Consider the following 16,430-nt stretch of genomic DNA (forward strand, 5'->3'; position numbering starts at 1 on the left):
TCATCCCCCTAAATGTTAAGGGTGGTCCACACTAATTTTTTTTTTTAATTTTTTTGACATTTTCTTTTAATTTTGTAAATTTTTAAAAAATACGTACAGCTTCAAATTATCACCCATCTACGATCAACAGTTACTTTTGTATCGCGATTTTAATATCGGCAATTCAACGTTTACTGGGTCAGCTAGTAAAAATATAATATTAATTCTAATAGAAATTTATTTGAACATTTAAAGTATTTTTACAGTACATGGAACATCAAAAATCTTCAAAACATTACAGTCAAAGCAGTGTCTATTAAATATCAGACCTTAATAAATAATGGTTTAAAGTTTACAAATAGCTATTTGTATTTAAATCTTACAATATTGAATTATGCCATGGCTCTATGATAATATGTAGCTCCAGACTGTCTGATCACTTAGATGTTAATCGGTTAAGTAGCCTTAAAATGTAAACAAAAAAAAAATTAAACCTTGAAATTAATTTTTGTAGACAATTTTTGATCAGCAGCATTTCTCAAGACTTCCTTCTATATTGTCTCAGTGAATGCTATATAATCTAATTTCACACACAGTTACTTATTTGTACCTTATTTGTACTTACACATACCTGTACAGTTACTATATTTCGTCTCTTTATGGGGACTATATACATCATTTACATCATTATCTGCCCATAAAATAAATTATATGGAATGGTGTCGTAATGCGTTCTAACAGTACCACTGTTAGAAATGACATCAAAAATAATTCTAAAGGAATTGATGTTGAAAAAATAAATGCCTTTTATGTCTACCTTGCCTTTTCCCTTCTGCTGGCAACCCCTCCAAGTAAGGCTTTTTTTATGGTAATAAGGGACGAGACGAGCAGGACGTTCAGCTGATGGTAATTGATACGTCATGCCCATTACAATGCAGTGCCGCTCAGGATTCTCAAAAAACCCAAAAATTCTGAGCGGCACTACAATTGCGCTCGTCACCTGGAGACATAAGATGTTAACCCTCATTAGGCTTTGGGATCCCCTTAAAGGTTGCGACCCATAGATTGAAAAACATTGATCCACAACGTAAAGCTCTTCTATATTAAATGAAATACAATATAAAAATTTGATACTTAGGGGCATGTCGGGTGTGTTCGCTACTGCGGGCGCCGGCGACGTCCGTGTCTGGTGCGTGAAGACAGCGCAGGAACTGCTGAGAATCGTGGTGCCCAACTTCACCTGCTCTTCCGTTCTCTTCTCCAGCGACGGCAAGTCTATCGTCACAGGTATGTAAACCACACCAATAGGAGGTTGCTTTGCAAAGAATACAAGCTAGCTGGACCAATAAGTAATTTGCAAATACCGTTTGTGTATTTGTTCGAAACCCAGACATTTCAACCAGAACCTCGCTGTCATTAATTTTGATGTCAAGACTTGCCCTGGTAGAGTCCCCTTTCCTGTTTTAATGATTTATGATGGAATAATGATTTACCTGTGAAATTATTGAACGACAATTTCCCGATTATTTCACTGAAGAATACGGCATTATATTGGTAACACGGATAATTTTATCACAGTAACTATCGACGGCGGACTGAGAAACGTAAAGGGGCGGGGCCGGCTGTTATGCAGTGTCACTGCCAAACCTGCCCACCTACCCCAGTAGAGCGTCATCTTTAGGTTGAATTGTCTGTGGTTTGCAGGGATATTACTGTCTTATAATAATATTAATTGATGATCGCATTTGCGGTGCAGTTAAGAATGTTATCTTACTGACCAACAGGTGAACGTATAGCTAGTCTCGTCAATTGTTAAATTTAAAATAATATGCATGTTATAACGTGAACATAATTTGTGTATATTCTAATGGGTGGTAAATGACTTTACAAATGATTTCAAAATCGAATATCGATTAAAAATATTTTAATTAAAACTTGGTGAAAGCTCGGTAACGTGGCCGAAATAGGGAGTTAATCTCTCCACCCATTAGATCATTAATGATGCGCTGACGATACAACAAGGGTACGATAAAAAAAAACAAATGTCACTCCGGGAGTGCCGACAGAAGTGAAAACTTGAGTTTACTTTTTCCAGTTTCAAAAAATTCCCAAAGCACCTAGAAAAGTTTTCACTTCAGAAATGTGCGTGAACTATTGTAAAGGGCAGCAGAATATGGACGTCAGATGACCCGTACGTTTGTCTGTCCTCCTCAATCATAAGACGTCAAACAAATGAAAACTTTGGAAGTTCTTTACTGCAGAGCTTATGAAATGGACTTATTGTGTGATTTTATTAAAACTGTAAGACTCACTAAATCAATTTAATAAAAAACAAAAAACATTATTCGTTCGTCAGGATGGAACGACGGCAACATTCGTGCCTTCACGCCACTGACCGGCAGACTCATCTACTGCATCTACAACACTCACAATAAGGGCACTTCTGCGCTGGACATGACACACGACGGACGCACTCTCATCTCAGGTGGCTGCGAGGGGCAGGTTGGTTTATTTATCACCCGGTTACATTATCACTCCTGTCGGTCCTGACGTCGATGACGTCACATCGTCGCATTCTTACGGTGCGCAAAACAAGCATCACTAGGATAATATTATTATTATTAAAGAAACAACGATTTATTGAAGTGACAACTTCTTAAGCGACGTTGAGCACTTTTCCTGGGACGGGTATATAAAGTTAAACTCGCGCCATGAAACGTGTCCTGATCGAAAATTCGTAAGACAGTCGTTGAAATTATAGATTTACGATATACTTTAAAAAAGATATGTAAAAGTAATTGTAATAATTCTGAAGTGTTAACATTTTTATGTAATATAAGTTGTCATTTTTGTGTACGATTGCGCAATATGAATGTTATATTTAACCACATAAATGCTAGTACTTTTATACTGATAAATAAAGCAATTCGTGCGAAATTATTCCCTAAATGGTTAGGATGAATAAATGGTTGGAATGGTCCAAAATATTGAAAATGCTCAACGTTATTGTTCAAGTTTTTCTCTTCTGCCGGCACTCCCGGAGTGCTACCCGTAATTTTGTAAACGTGTGTTGTGTTGTGATGCCGATTATTATTGATTATTGATGAAAACATAATGAAAGAATCTGGGTGTAGTAAAAAAAGTAGGTATGTATTTTTCTGGCAGTACTATTATTATAGCGACACAGAACAACAGAAACTACAGAACCATTAACAACAACAGTCAAAACGTAACATTGAAAACTTTAAAAACAAAGACAACCAATAAGGTAATTAAACTGCAAACCGTACTGACACAACAGGACGAGCGCGAGGGGGTGAGAGGGGAATGGGGGAGGGCTTGTACCAGCGAAATCCAAAGGTTAATATTTTTTTTTATTTTATTTAACAGAGGTAATAGTGGCCGTGTTAGCAGAGGCGTGCATTGGTTTTCTAGCGTGGTAGGCACTGTGGATCTAATTATTCGAAGTTGAGCTTTGGAATATGACAACATGGCTTACCGTAGGTATTTAGTTTATAGCGTAAGGAAAAATTTTATGAGTGGCTGTTAATTAGAAGTTTGCTTATAAAATAATGGAACCAAATTAACTTTCACACTGGTGCTATATTTACTTAAGTTGATAACGAGTACACTGCCTAATTGCCTATGTGATACGCACGCCCATGCGTGTTAGTAGGTTCCAGAAGGAAAAGAAGCTTAAGCGTATTAAGCATGGATAACTTATTGAGAAGGTTTTTGGAATACGGACCATAGAGCGTATTTGTATAATGATAAGGTGCTTAATCTTCATACCTTTGATGGTCTCACGTACAGAGCCAGATTAACCACGGTCTTCTGTCAAGGGTCAACTTACTTCTGTAATAGTAATGTACTAGGGAAGACCCAGGCTCAAGGATGTCGTAAGAGGCGACTAAGAGCAATAACCAGTGGGAGGCTACTTTGCACAGGATGCCGAATAGATTATGGGTACCACAACGCATTTTTTGCCGTGAAGCATTATTGTGTTTTGGCCTGAAGGGACCGAAGCTAGTAAAATTACTACGCAAGTGAGACTTAACATCTTAATATGTCTCAAAGTGACAAGTGCAATTATAGAGCCGCTCAGAATTTTTGGGTTTTTCACGAATCCTTAGCGGAACTGCAATGAAATGGGCGGGGCGTATCAACTACCATCAGCTGAACAAGACGCTCGTCGCGTCCCTTATTGTCATAAAAAAACATGTCATCAGGTGATCCTCATGATTTTTGATTCTCACTGTCGTTGCTGGGTTTCAAAACCTTTTGGATGGTGGCATTTTTTCCATACGGAGTGCGTTCAATTAAAAGTGACAATGCGTTTCTTGCTGGTAACTTTCGCCTAGTTATATTACGATGTATTCGCCTTTTAGCATAATGCATAAATTCAATGCAATAACCTTGGAATATAACCAAGCTTTTTACTAAAAAAAATCTATTCTAAAAAATCAGTCACAGTAATAATAGATTCGATTTCCTTTTCCATCTTGCTCGATCTCCGTTAGAGATATTCTTCTCTCGCACGCTTTCAAGGATTGTAACACGTGTAATTGTTTTTGAGGGTCAAATAAATAATAATAAAAATGTAACGCAATTAACCTAGTGTGAAAACATAGTTACTGTACTACTACTAAATATATACTACTAAATAATTGACTCGTTTCAGGTAAGACTGTGGGATATAAAACCAGAGTGTCAGAGCCTGAAGAAAGTTCTCAAGGAGCACAAGAGTCCTGTGTCCGCCATACAGGTGTCGCCCAACGACTTGGAGGCGGTCAGCGCGGGCACTGATGGATCAGCCATTATCTGGGATCTTGTGTAACGTTTTATTTAATTTTGGATCAATAACATTACAGTAATAATAAATCTTTATTGCAGGCATAAAGTGCCATATCACAATAATTAGTAGTGAAAATAAATAAAATTGTATACAATAAAGTAAAAATACAATTACATATTTGGCATGATGCACGCGAGTCCAATGCTCTAAGATGAAGCAGTTCATTTGCTCGGAGAACCATGAAGATATGGAATTTTCCGACTGATGATCACGAAGAAGTCGTATTTTAGTTCTAGGTTATCCTGCCTACGGTAAACACGTGAGCCGCGTTACAGTAACGTGGCAGTCCCATCAGGACACCATATGCGTCATTATATTGTATCCTGATATCACTCAATGTTCTTTGGGTGTACATAAAGACAAATAAACATCAATAACTCGAAATCAAACATCTAAATAAATGATTTCAACTACCCGAATTCGAACTCGGGACCTCTAAATTAGTAGGTAGGCTATATAGGTAATCAAAAATCTGAAGAATTTGTTATGTTTTTAAAGTGACTCTCAATTCTAGTATTAATACACAAATGAAATTTAAAAACAATATTTTATGAACGATGCGGCACTCGAACCCACGACCTCAGATCGTAATAAAATCTTGTATGCTTGTTCAAATCTCAGGTTGTGGCTTCGTCTGCAGGATCTCCTTATGATGATACGTCACTCGAACGGTTAGCTCAGTTGGAAGAGCACTGGCACGGAACGCCCGACAGAGGTCGTGGTTTCGAGTCCCGCATCGTTCATAATATTTTTTTTTTAATTTTATTTGTGAATCAAATAATGTTTTGTATAAAACCTTTTGTTTCATCTGTGAATATCAGTTCCCTCTCACGTCGGCAAGTAATGTACGCCAACACTCTATTCATGTGCATCTGCTACGAGCCGCTGGGGTGTCAACTGTTAACAGGAGGCACCGATCGAAGGGTCGCCTACTGGGAAACTGGAAGTGGCAACTTGGCTAGAGAGGTCAGTTCACATATTGATTACCTGCTACCTGAAGTTGTGCTTCTCTGGTGCATAAAAATAATAGGAAAGCCTAGCCCCAAAGGTGTCGTAGGAGGCGGCTAAGGGTATTTACCAGTGGGAGGCTTCTTTGCACAGGATGCCGGCTAGATATTGGGTGGTTATCGGTGTCTTTTTCTGCCTTGATGCAGTAATGTGTAATTGTGCATTATTGTGTTTCGGTCTGAAGGTCGCCGTAGTTGTTATTACTGGGCAAATGAGACTAACATCTTATGAATCAAGGTGACGAACGCAATTGTATTTTTCAAGAATCCTGAGCGGCACTACATTACCATGGGCAGGGCGCAACTGAAGGTCCTGCTCGTCTCGTCCTTTAACGTCATAAAAATTATTTCGACTAATAATTTAGACTATTTATCGATTGATGGAATAAAATTACAATTTGGCAGTTGGAAGCAAGTAAGAGCGGAGCAATCAATGGTTTACACATCACACAGAATGGGGAGCTGTTCGTCACAGGAGGCAATGACCAAATGGTCAAGGTATGGTCATTTACATAGGTATATATAATGATAATTTTCCTATTGCTTCGGCTGTGGAGGAAGATTATCAATTACCCGAATTTCGATTCGATCCTATTCGATTAATCGTTTCTCCACTACACATAAAACCAGTAATTTTGTAAATATCGGTAATTGTACGGTTAGTAGGTGACATTAAGTTCATGAAGGTGGATTATGAATGCTTCATCGAGTGGGTATTGGTATAGGGGATGTATGACTTGATTTCGCAAGTAAACTACTTAGTTGGGTTCATTCTGCGTGCAGTGTGGGCCACTTACTCCAACCAACCAGCTCCTTCTAGAAGTACAGACCACTTATGGGGTATTCGTATACTGCTCGAAGCGACTTCATATTTACTGAGGTTTTTGCCCATTGTTTGGCCACTCCTGCACATTCCAGAATTACATGAGTAACGGTTTCGTCCTAAGTTAGACATCCTCTGCACTTACAACAAAAGTGCTTATTTGGTTATGTGTAATCCGCTAGGGTGCAAATCATGATTCGGATTCTGTCTATGTAGGCTGTCTACAGGTTGACCTGTTTAATCATCGGGTATTGCGTATATAGTTGGTGAGAGAGTGTATCGTGTTGAATGGTGTGAGCGAGTGAATAGTGAATAGTGTGAGGTGAGAGAGTGAATAGTGTGAGCGTCGTGAAATACAGACTAGAGGACATTGAGGCTTTAGTTGGTTAATTTATTCATTATAATAACAATTGTTCAAGTTACATGGCATTTTATATCTTTTTAATGTTTGGTGTTTACATAATAACTTAAACAACATATTTAACGACAGTATTTTTATTGATTGTCTTGCTTTTCAGCAGAGGCCTCCCCAATAATTTTCCACAATGTCCGATCTTTGTTGAACCAATTATCACCTGGCACTGTTTTGATCTCGTTGTGTCCTTCTGTCTTTTGGCTATTTATCTTATTTACTCCTCATTAAATGACCATTTCAATTTTAAAGTTTTAATACAGTATCTTACATGCTTAATTTTTGCTTTTTTCCTTATTGTTTACTTGAGTCGTACTTTGTCCTGTATACTAATTTTGAGGATGTTTCTTCCAATGCTGTGTTACTGCAACAGTTATGGAAGTACGAGGAGGGCTACTACACGCACACGGGGCTGGGGCATGCGGGCGCTGTCACGTGCTGCCGGTTCAGCCCCGACTCCCGGTACATCGTCAGCTCATGCGCGGCTGGAAGCATCATTATATGGAAGATGCCTGAGGTTAGATTTTTTCTTTATGTAAGCGACTGACCGAGATGTTAACCCACGGGATGACTGGCAACAAGTCATATCTTAAATAGATGAGGTAAAACGACCGTAGCATTTGCATACAACCCGTAATCTCATCAGGACATACCGCACACCATAGTACAAAGTTCTTTAAGAAATTAAATCAATGTGAAATTTATTCAACATCTTAGATGCATGAAAAATCGACACAAAGTTACTGCAGTTTGCCTTTTTTCCGCTACATGGAAGTGTGCTAGATTTCCATTTATAATTATATCATTTTTATTAGCCTATCGGATCCCACTGCTGAGCAAGAAAGGCCTACTTTACTCAATTTATCACGGTCCTGTGCCAGTTGCGACCAAGTCTTATTGTGGGCATCCACATCGTCACGCCACCTGCATCGTTTTCAGGGTCTGCGTCTTTGTCCGTCCTGAGGCATCCAATGCGTGACGACCTATGCCCATCGGTCTTTGTGCATCCGACATACATGCCCAGCCCAGCGCAAACTTTAATTAAATTATTAATTTTAAACATTTCGGCGAAATTAACTCAAAAAATAATTTAAGTTAATCAAATTAAAGCGTTCAAATAACTAAATTTTTTTCTAGCAATACATTCCGAAGGACCAGCCACCGTCTGGCAGAAATAGTGTTAGAGATACTCCTAAGACATTACGAGAAGAATTGAGACTGCCTCTAGAAGAAAGGCCCGGTCAAAGGGCAGCTGGAGATCGACAGCCTAGATTACCGGCGGCGCCAAATAAGGTTTGACATATTATATACATACCTACTTATTTATTAAGGATAGAAACAGGTACATCACTATGTAAAGAAAGTATTAAAAAATATAAAATAATTACAATATTGGATATATATTAGAATAGATGCACTGATAAAACAAAAGAGAATACATACCTATATACAGACTTGACAAAATAACGTTAAGATAAGTAAATAATAGATAGAATATTTAGGCGATTACACAATGTATAAATCAAGACAATGACATACATAGGTACTAGTGGATATTATAATTAATAAAGATACAAGGCCAATAATTGTTGCGAGAGAATCGCGGAAGTGTGAGTAGGCATCCAATGAAGAACACATTCGATAGGTTCACAGAGTCGATAGGTTGAAAATTCTGTCCTTGCGTAGAGACCTGGCAGGAACATTGAATTTCGAAATCTCGAGAAGTTCGGGACAATTTAGTTCATACACACGTATTCTTAAACTGACACAATATTTCAATGTATCAAGTGAAACTGGATATAGATTTTCAATAATCAATGTGAGAATAGTCCGCAAAATCAGTTGCAAGCTTATGATAAATGATCGAATAGCTTATATAAGCAATGGCACTAGACATATGCATAGAAATACAATCGTTTTCTTTCATTAAAATCAAGCGAGAAGTTTTGAATTTACAATAATATTCGTTTCCGTCACCTAAATTGGTAAGTGTGCTGGTCACATCACAGCGGTCACTGACCCCATCTAATCAGCTATATATAAAATGCTATAAAGTAGATATGATATTATAGCATTAAAAATTTGTTTTGTTTTGAGCATTTGTTTTCTTTTTAGCAAAGCATACGGTATGGTAAAAATGAAGATTTGATGATTACTTCATTGTTGGTATATTGATTGCCATTTTACGTCGACTACGAATATTTCGCATTATGTACCTGAAATTGCAGCGGGCCCCCACGGTTATACTCTATAATTATTGCAGCAAAAATACCTAGTGGTGGTGGCTATACCTATAGCCACGGGCGGACACATACAGTTAGTTAATGCTAACTACATGAAACTCAGACATTCAGCGCCGGCTGTAGTCATTAGTCATGATAGACAGATTGTCTGTTGGTGCCCTTTGATCCGTATAAGTTAGCGGTATCTCGATGAAGATGCGCGGATATTTTTGCATCCATTTGACATTTTTGCGGTCCTTGTCCTGGAGTGACAGCACATCTAGCTCACCTAAGGGCCGCGGCTAAAGACATTTGTAGGATTTATAATGCTTACGTGACTTGAATGACTAAAACATAAACTTACTTCTAAGAACACAATGTTCTTTACAATTCAATCCTAAAAAAATACTTAAAGATTATGACAGACGCATTGAGTTTCTATTGTGTCATGTTTTAGTTTATAGTGTTGTAATATTTACTTTTGTTTCAACGGCAATACAATCTATATTGAACAGGTATTTTGTTGTCAGGTGGAGAAAATAGAAGCGATGGATACGACACGAAGCAGCGTGCACTCGTGCTGTCCGTGTGAGAAGGACAACACAGCCAGGTCGAAGCAAACCAGGACAAGTACCGACAAGTCGAGCACGAAATGCTGTAGACCTCCTGGTTAGTTACCCTCGTGACTAGGGTTGCCAACCGTACTATATTGTAATATAGTATCCTACTATTTAAGGTTCCTTCCTAATATTTATATCAGCATACAGAGCGCATATTTTCTGTGATGAATAAAGTTGAAAGATGAGCGTAATAGAGCCAGAATCGGTCTGATGAATGGAGAGGTAATGGTGTTTTATGACTTACAATTAGATTGTAATACTGTTTCTAAAGGTTCCTTTCAGTGAAGGCATATAAATAATATATAAAACAGAACGCATAAAGTTAGTGGGCTTACAAACTGTCCCGGCACGCGGATTAGTTCGGTTAGGCGTGTGAGTAGGTACGATCGGATCCTGGTCGGGCAGGATTTGAAAAACAGATAAAACAAAGATTTAAAATACATTCATGTGCTATGAAGTGGTGCAGAAATTATCGCTCAGGGCAATGGAGACGGCAGTAGTTGGAGCACAAATCAGATGTGATCCGTGGGAGAACCAAAATCACCTTCACAGCGTGGTTGATTGCGAAACTGAAGTGGCTGTGGGCAGAGCATATAGCTCGACGGAAAGATGGTAGAAAGCAGCATTGAAGGAGAAAAAACCTCGAATGGCGACCACGTTCCGGAAGACGAGTGTTTGTAGGCCCCAGGATCGATGATCTGGTCAAGATCGCTGGTATAGCTTGTATGAGGACAACTCAGGACCGATCGACCTAGGGATCTTTAGAGGAGGCCTTTTTCCAGCATTTTCATAATTATTGGGTTGAATCGCAGTAGATGTTGGTGCTTCTCAGAAGGATGCTGCTGCCCATCATCCATTCTTTGTATCCCTTAGTCGTAATCTCCTCTTCTTTACCGTTCTTTAAATCTATCATAATTAGAATTGTTTTTTTTTTCTGTTTATAGACAATTTGCCAACTCGCACTACAAGCAAACAGTTTGTCCACGGCGGTGGTGATAAGAAATGACAAGGAGCGAAATAAGACTAGGATTTTTGTACTTTGAATGTCTTTTTTATTACTTAATATAATTTTTACAACATTGATTTTTATTTAGATAATTTTCTTTCATTATAATAAGATACCAATTATATAAAGCGCGGTGTGGCAACATTTATGTCTAGTTCTTAGAATTAATACATAAATATTAACTTCACTGACAGGCTGACAGTTCCCTATGTTTGTCAGCAAATTTTTTGTGCCTATTTGAAGCGCCACTCGCGAGCGCCCAGAGAACTAATTTTGACGTATAATACATATGGTTGCGAAGCTCGTATCGTCTACGTTTCCACCCCATACAGATGTTATTCGTCCGTTCAACGCATCATGTTCTTTAACATAACAGAATAATAAAAAATAATTAAAATTAAAAAAAAAAACATTCTAGCGTAGAATAGCGTTGTATAGACTATAGACAAAAAACACAGGAAGATAGAAAAGGAAAGCGAATCTATAGTTACCGTAATTTTTGACTTGATTTTGATTGAAAAATCGTAAACATGTGCTTGGAATCAGCTCCTTAGTAATTTGAATAATAACAAGCTAACACACTGACAAATCAAAATTGGTCACGACATTATCGGTCTGTCAGGTTGTCTAAACGCAATATATCTATGATAAGACTATATTCCAAACCGGCAAATTCAGTGACAGCCGCGGGAAAAGTACAAGCGTAAGCGACACATCTGTTGTTTGACATGATCCCTGGCGTCCAATTCTACTGCACACCATAAAATTAACTATGAATCTAGATAGATGTGTCATATGTAGACATCCGGCATAAAATTTACAGACACCTTATTAGGTACGGTAGGTTATCAACTGAAATTGGGATAGACTGGTCATTTGCTCCATTGTCAGCAAGAAAAATGTAGCAAACAGCCTGGTACCCAAAATGATGAGCATAGGAGCCTAGATCGAAGAGTGAGAAGATGGGAAGACGAGCTGAAAATGACCTAAAGTCCCCTTTGGCTAAGATTGGCGGCAGATAAAAAACAGTATAAATTGTTGAAGTCCTATGGCGCAAGGCACACCGACCTAAGAGACATATTAACCCAAGTATTAATAAGATCCCCATGTTTGAAATTCTTGCTGTTGATGATGACAACATGATGTTCGGAATAAAAGGCTTTAATTATTATTACCTATTATATTAATGTGTAATGATGCTGCACCATATGGTTTTCAAAGAACTTTATACCACATACCACCAAACTTTGCATGAGCAGTGTTTCCAAAACAATTCTAAATGACTACTTTCAAATAGCACATCCACCTTCCTAAGAGTAGGAGAGTAAATGTAAACTGGTGTTGAAAGAGAGTACTTGAATAAAAAATCAACTTATTAACAGATAACCAAATGCTCTAATCTTATCCCAATCCCAACCAAAATATAGTAAATCCATTTTTGATTTTTTTTTATTTTATTTAATTTTCCATTATGCTTAACCACTATTGATGCAAACAAATTAATAAATAAAAATTTAAGCTGTTTCTGAGCATTAGAGCTACTAACATTCAGTAAATGAATTATATATATAGTATAAACATGACTATTCGTTTATTCCAGATACACTTGAACCGTCTTCTGAGCTGATATGCAAAGTAAGACTAGAAAGCTCATTTATCAGGGGGTAACAATGTGTATATAAAAAAATAATTTCCTACAAAAAGTACAAATTTGTAAGCATATTATAATGAATTATTTATATTAACATATGGTGGGTCACTTGTGATACATAAAATTAAGTAAATCAGTTTCAAATTACAGTACAATTTTTTTTAATACTGTATACAGTATATTATAGTAAATGCTTAACCAAATACATTACAATACAATTTGGTATTTTTAAAGTGATATCCCTCACTTCTGGGATTATTTAAATTAATTTTGTAACCATAATTTATGAACCTGCTCAACCGCAATGAGTGCATATTAGGATATTGACTTGAGATGTCGCTCTTTCAAATCGCGTCGCGGGTTCGAATCCCGCATGGTTCTTAAATTTTGGTTACAAATTTAATTTAATTAATCCCAGAAGTATCACTTTAAAAATACCAAATTGTATTCTAATGTATTTGGTTAAGCATTTACTAAAATATACTGTATACAGTATTAAAAAAAGAACAAAAATTATACAATATGTGTCACTTTTGTTTAAACTGTAATCACTTGTTTTTCAAAAGCTGAGAGTCCATTACTCTCATGAAATGAAGCCAATAAATTTCAAAGCTAAACTATATCTTATTAATTCTAGACAATTTCATATACAGTGTGTCGCTTCAATGGCGTCATTAAATTAACACACGGGTAGGCTCGGTAAGTAACTCACGGCTGTTAACATAATGTCACCTAAACAAATAAATTTTCCATAATATTATTTTGGAACAACCTGTAAGAAAGTCTATTAGCTGCACAAGCGTAGGCACTGCACCTACTTAGTGAGACCTTATTAATTTTTGTTCGCAAATATGTAGGTATTTAATTATTTTGTTTGAAAAATTTTTAGTATTAGAAATTTCAATAATTTACTATAATTTTAGAATTAATGTTAACGATTAAAGTTAGATAGCTCTATCCGTGTGTTCATTTACGGCCGTTTTCAGTAACGTATCTCTAGATACGGATAGATGGCTATCACCGTTGAATGACAAGATCTTATCTATCCATAGTTATGTCCAGTACCTATATAGTTTGTTATTAGTTATAGTCCCATGCTATCTATCGACAGGTTATTGAAAGGTAAGTAAGTGTAAAAGGATAGATTTGTCTACCTCTAGTAAGTTAAATTAAGGATAGATAGGTTATTGAAAACGGCCGTTTAATGTCGCCATTTTAGCGCCACGCTATATATATCATATTCTTTATTTAAGTGTTTAAAAGTACTGGCACCATTATTTACTTCGTACTTCTTACAGGTCATAATCATCCCCAAGCCTGACTCTTACAATAATGCAATACCAACTTCCCATCTGTACCAAAACATTCAAATAAGTTTTTGATTATCTGATCAGGTGACGGGGCAAATGTTTGGTTGACGTACAGGAACTAAAACAATAAAAATAGTTTTTATAAGTAAGGGGCCATCCATAAATTTCGTCACAAGTTAAGGGGGCGACATAATGTGACATTGTGTGACGATGGGCGGGAAGGGATCCCAAACATTGTGATGTCACATTTTTTTTTAATATAATTTTTTTATATCTAAGTATTACAACACTAAATATGACCACAGACCTACTACATTTCTAAATATAATATAATTTTTTTATGGATTTGTTTGATTTAATGTTGTTTTATTGAAAAATAATTTAAATAATTTAAATCTGTTTTATAATTTAAGAAATTTCTAAATGTAAAATTGCGTAATATGTGACATCATACTAGAGGGGTCTCACAAATGTGACCAGCTGTGACATGGACTAAATCCATGTCACAGGGGTCACAAAATCATTAAATTCGTGTGACATAATTTATGAATTACTCCTAACGAATAAAGCTTACCAACAAAATATGACAACTATTCTACAGCTAAGGGGACTTTACACTGGAAGGAAAATTTAATTTTTGGGAAGGCAAAGTGTAAAGGTATTTATTTTCTCAAAATTGATTCATTTAGAATTTGATTGATTTGAGTCTTTTTGATGTCACTTCTAACACTACCACCACTTCGGAAACAAATGGCGCTCTGAGAGAGAAGAAATGGCACATTGAAAAAATTACTTATACTCATCACATGATAGTGATTTCACAAACTGATTGTCCGGTCAATGGTGTCACACTTTATATTGTTTACGATTAAAATGACGTATAAAATGGCAGTTGAAACAAAGTTTTAATTCTTTATTCTTTGATGAAATCCAATGTTCAAAGCAAATGTGATAAGTGAAGTTTGTTTTCATCAAGGGTGATTTTAGCGGTCATTGTTCTGATTGTGAAAGTAGCAGGTGCGACAAATGAAAACATATTTCTTATGATTTTTCCTAAGATAATTTATATATGTAGATAGAGCCTCTTGCTGCTATGTAACAGATGAAAACAGCCTAGGTTTACAACTTTAGTGTGTGGGACAAGCTACATATTACACTCCAGATGTGTATGTCACTGTGTGTTAGTAGACTGTTAACCTCTATTTTATTACACATTTTCAGAGCTGTCAGTCTAGATGTATAAATGTTTCATCTAAGGATGAAAGCTTTATACTCGCTGTAAGCTGTATACTTTAGACACATATTCGGTGTGATTATAATAATATCATATTATGTAGCTATTTACCAATTTTTCTTCAGGTTCCAACTTAAGATATTTTTTCACAAACTCCATTACCCAGCCTACGGGCTTTTCAGCATCCACTGACCACTTCTTTTTCTTCATTATTGGTGCATTTCCTGTTGCCTTCAACAAAATATCCACTGCAAAAAATAAAGGTGGTATAAACATGTCCAGATAATTTTAATACATAATGTTCTATGTCCATATTTAACAGCCAAACTATATATTATATGTATATTAATTTCATCAATCATACAATCATATCTAATTTACTATATTTGTTTATTTAAAGCTTAGCATTGAAGTTCATTGAAGAAGTAAGAAAATTCTAATATCCAATATAAATATTTAATGCAATAATAAAGATGGTATTTGATACTTCACAATACCTTTAACTTTGTCACATTTCACACTGTCTGCTCTTTCCTTTTGATTTTCTTCTTTATGTGTTTCGGCTTGAGTGTCACTCTGAGATATTTCTTCGGGCAATCTTTCATCACTCATATTATTTGAAAAATTTGTATTTTAGTTGCCTTTGATCCAATGATAATATAGTAATTGATTTGATCACTGTAATAATATTTATTTGAATTCAAATAAGAATATTTGCATAAAGGTACGGTTAGGAATATCCTAATAAATAAAATACTGTTGTTGTCAATAATTTCACTCAACACAGACCACTTCTGCTGCAAAAAGCGATTCACTCGATTGTATGAAAAGTGCAGTGATTGATAGTTTGACCCTTGACAGATGACGGCTATAATCTTGTAAAAACGGAGATAGCCGAAATCCACTACGTTATAAGCAACTTTTCACCTTCAAACTTAGCTCGATTATACTTCATCGCCATGTAATCACTATTTCAAACTTATGTCAAATTTCACAGCACGTTTCATACTAAACTAAATTTCAATTTTTACTTAGGCAGTCCCGCGGCTCCCCCGCCCTTACAATATTAGCGTTAATATTCTATGAACGTAGTGTTTAAAATCTCTTTGATATTTTAAGGTCCCGCCTCATTACGTACCTTGTATTTGGATCCTCTTCACTAATGTATTTATTTTTAAATAGTAGGTCTTTCCGCCAGTTTCAGAAAGTATATTATATCAAGTTTGTTTCGATAAAGTACATGATATCTTTGAATGTCAAAATGAAAATGAAAGTGACGATATTATATTTAATTAAACATTAACAAAAAGG

The 16,430-nt window shown here is 36.2% G+C and overlaps 2 protein-coding genes across 4 annotated transcripts in view; one reads left to right on the top strand and one right to left on the bottom strand.

The window, feature by feature from the left end:
* LOC126979137 (cilia- and flagella-associated protein 52) overlaps positions 1–11,007 on the top strand; it is a 29,746-nt gene extending 18,739 nt beyond the window's left edge. Inside the window, exons 8-16 of the mRNA XM_050828366.1 lie at positions 1,118–1,266; positions 2,336–2,481; positions 4,661–4,812; positions 5,656–5,800; positions 6,247–6,339; positions 7,450–7,593; positions 8,214–8,369; positions 9,829–9,967; positions 10,863–11,007. Coding sequence (XP_050684323.1) covers positions 1,118–1,266; positions 2,336–2,481; positions 4,661–4,812; positions 5,656–5,800; positions 6,247–6,339; positions 7,450–7,593; positions 8,214–8,369; positions 9,829–9,967; positions 10,863–10,924 — 1,186 coding nt within the window. The 3' untranslated portion in view covers positions 10,925–11,007. The remainder of the gene's footprint in view (positions 1–1,117; positions 1,267–2,335; positions 2,482–4,660; positions 4,813–5,655; positions 5,801–6,246; positions 6,340–7,449; positions 7,594–8,213; positions 8,370–9,828; positions 9,968–10,862) is intronic.
* LOC126979185 (autophagy protein 12-like) lies at positions 10,948–16,400 on the bottom strand. Of its 3 annotated transcripts, none has more exons than XM_050828435.1 (4): positions 16,258–16,400; positions 15,617–15,797; positions 15,231–15,367; positions 10,948–14,003 (listed from the first exon to the last, which is right to left on the bottom strand). In XM_050828435.1, exons 2-4 carry the CDS (start codon positions 15,729–15,731, stop codon positions 13,881–13,883), a joined length of 375 nt encoding a protein of 124 aa, XP_050684392.1. In that variant the 5' UTR covers positions 15,732–15,797; positions 16,258–16,400; the 3' UTR covers positions 10,948–13,880. The 3 variants fall into 3 exon arrangements, with proteins under 3 accessions (XP_050684392.1, XP_050684393.1, XP_050684391.1); XM_050828436.1 differs by lacking the exon at positions 16,258–16,400 and adding an exon at positions 15,909–16,045; XM_050828434.1 differs by lacking the exon at positions 16,258–16,400 and having other exon boundaries at positions 15,617–15,902.
* Positions 16,401–16,430: the final 30 nt, after the last annotated feature.

The sequence above is a fragment of the Leptidea sinapis genome, chromosome Z, assembly GCF_905404315.1.
Source record: "Leptidea sinapis chromosome Z, ilLepSina1.1, whole genome shotgun sequence".
NCBI lineage: Eukaryota > Metazoa > Arthropoda > Insecta > Lepidoptera > Pieridae > Leptidea > Leptidea sinapis.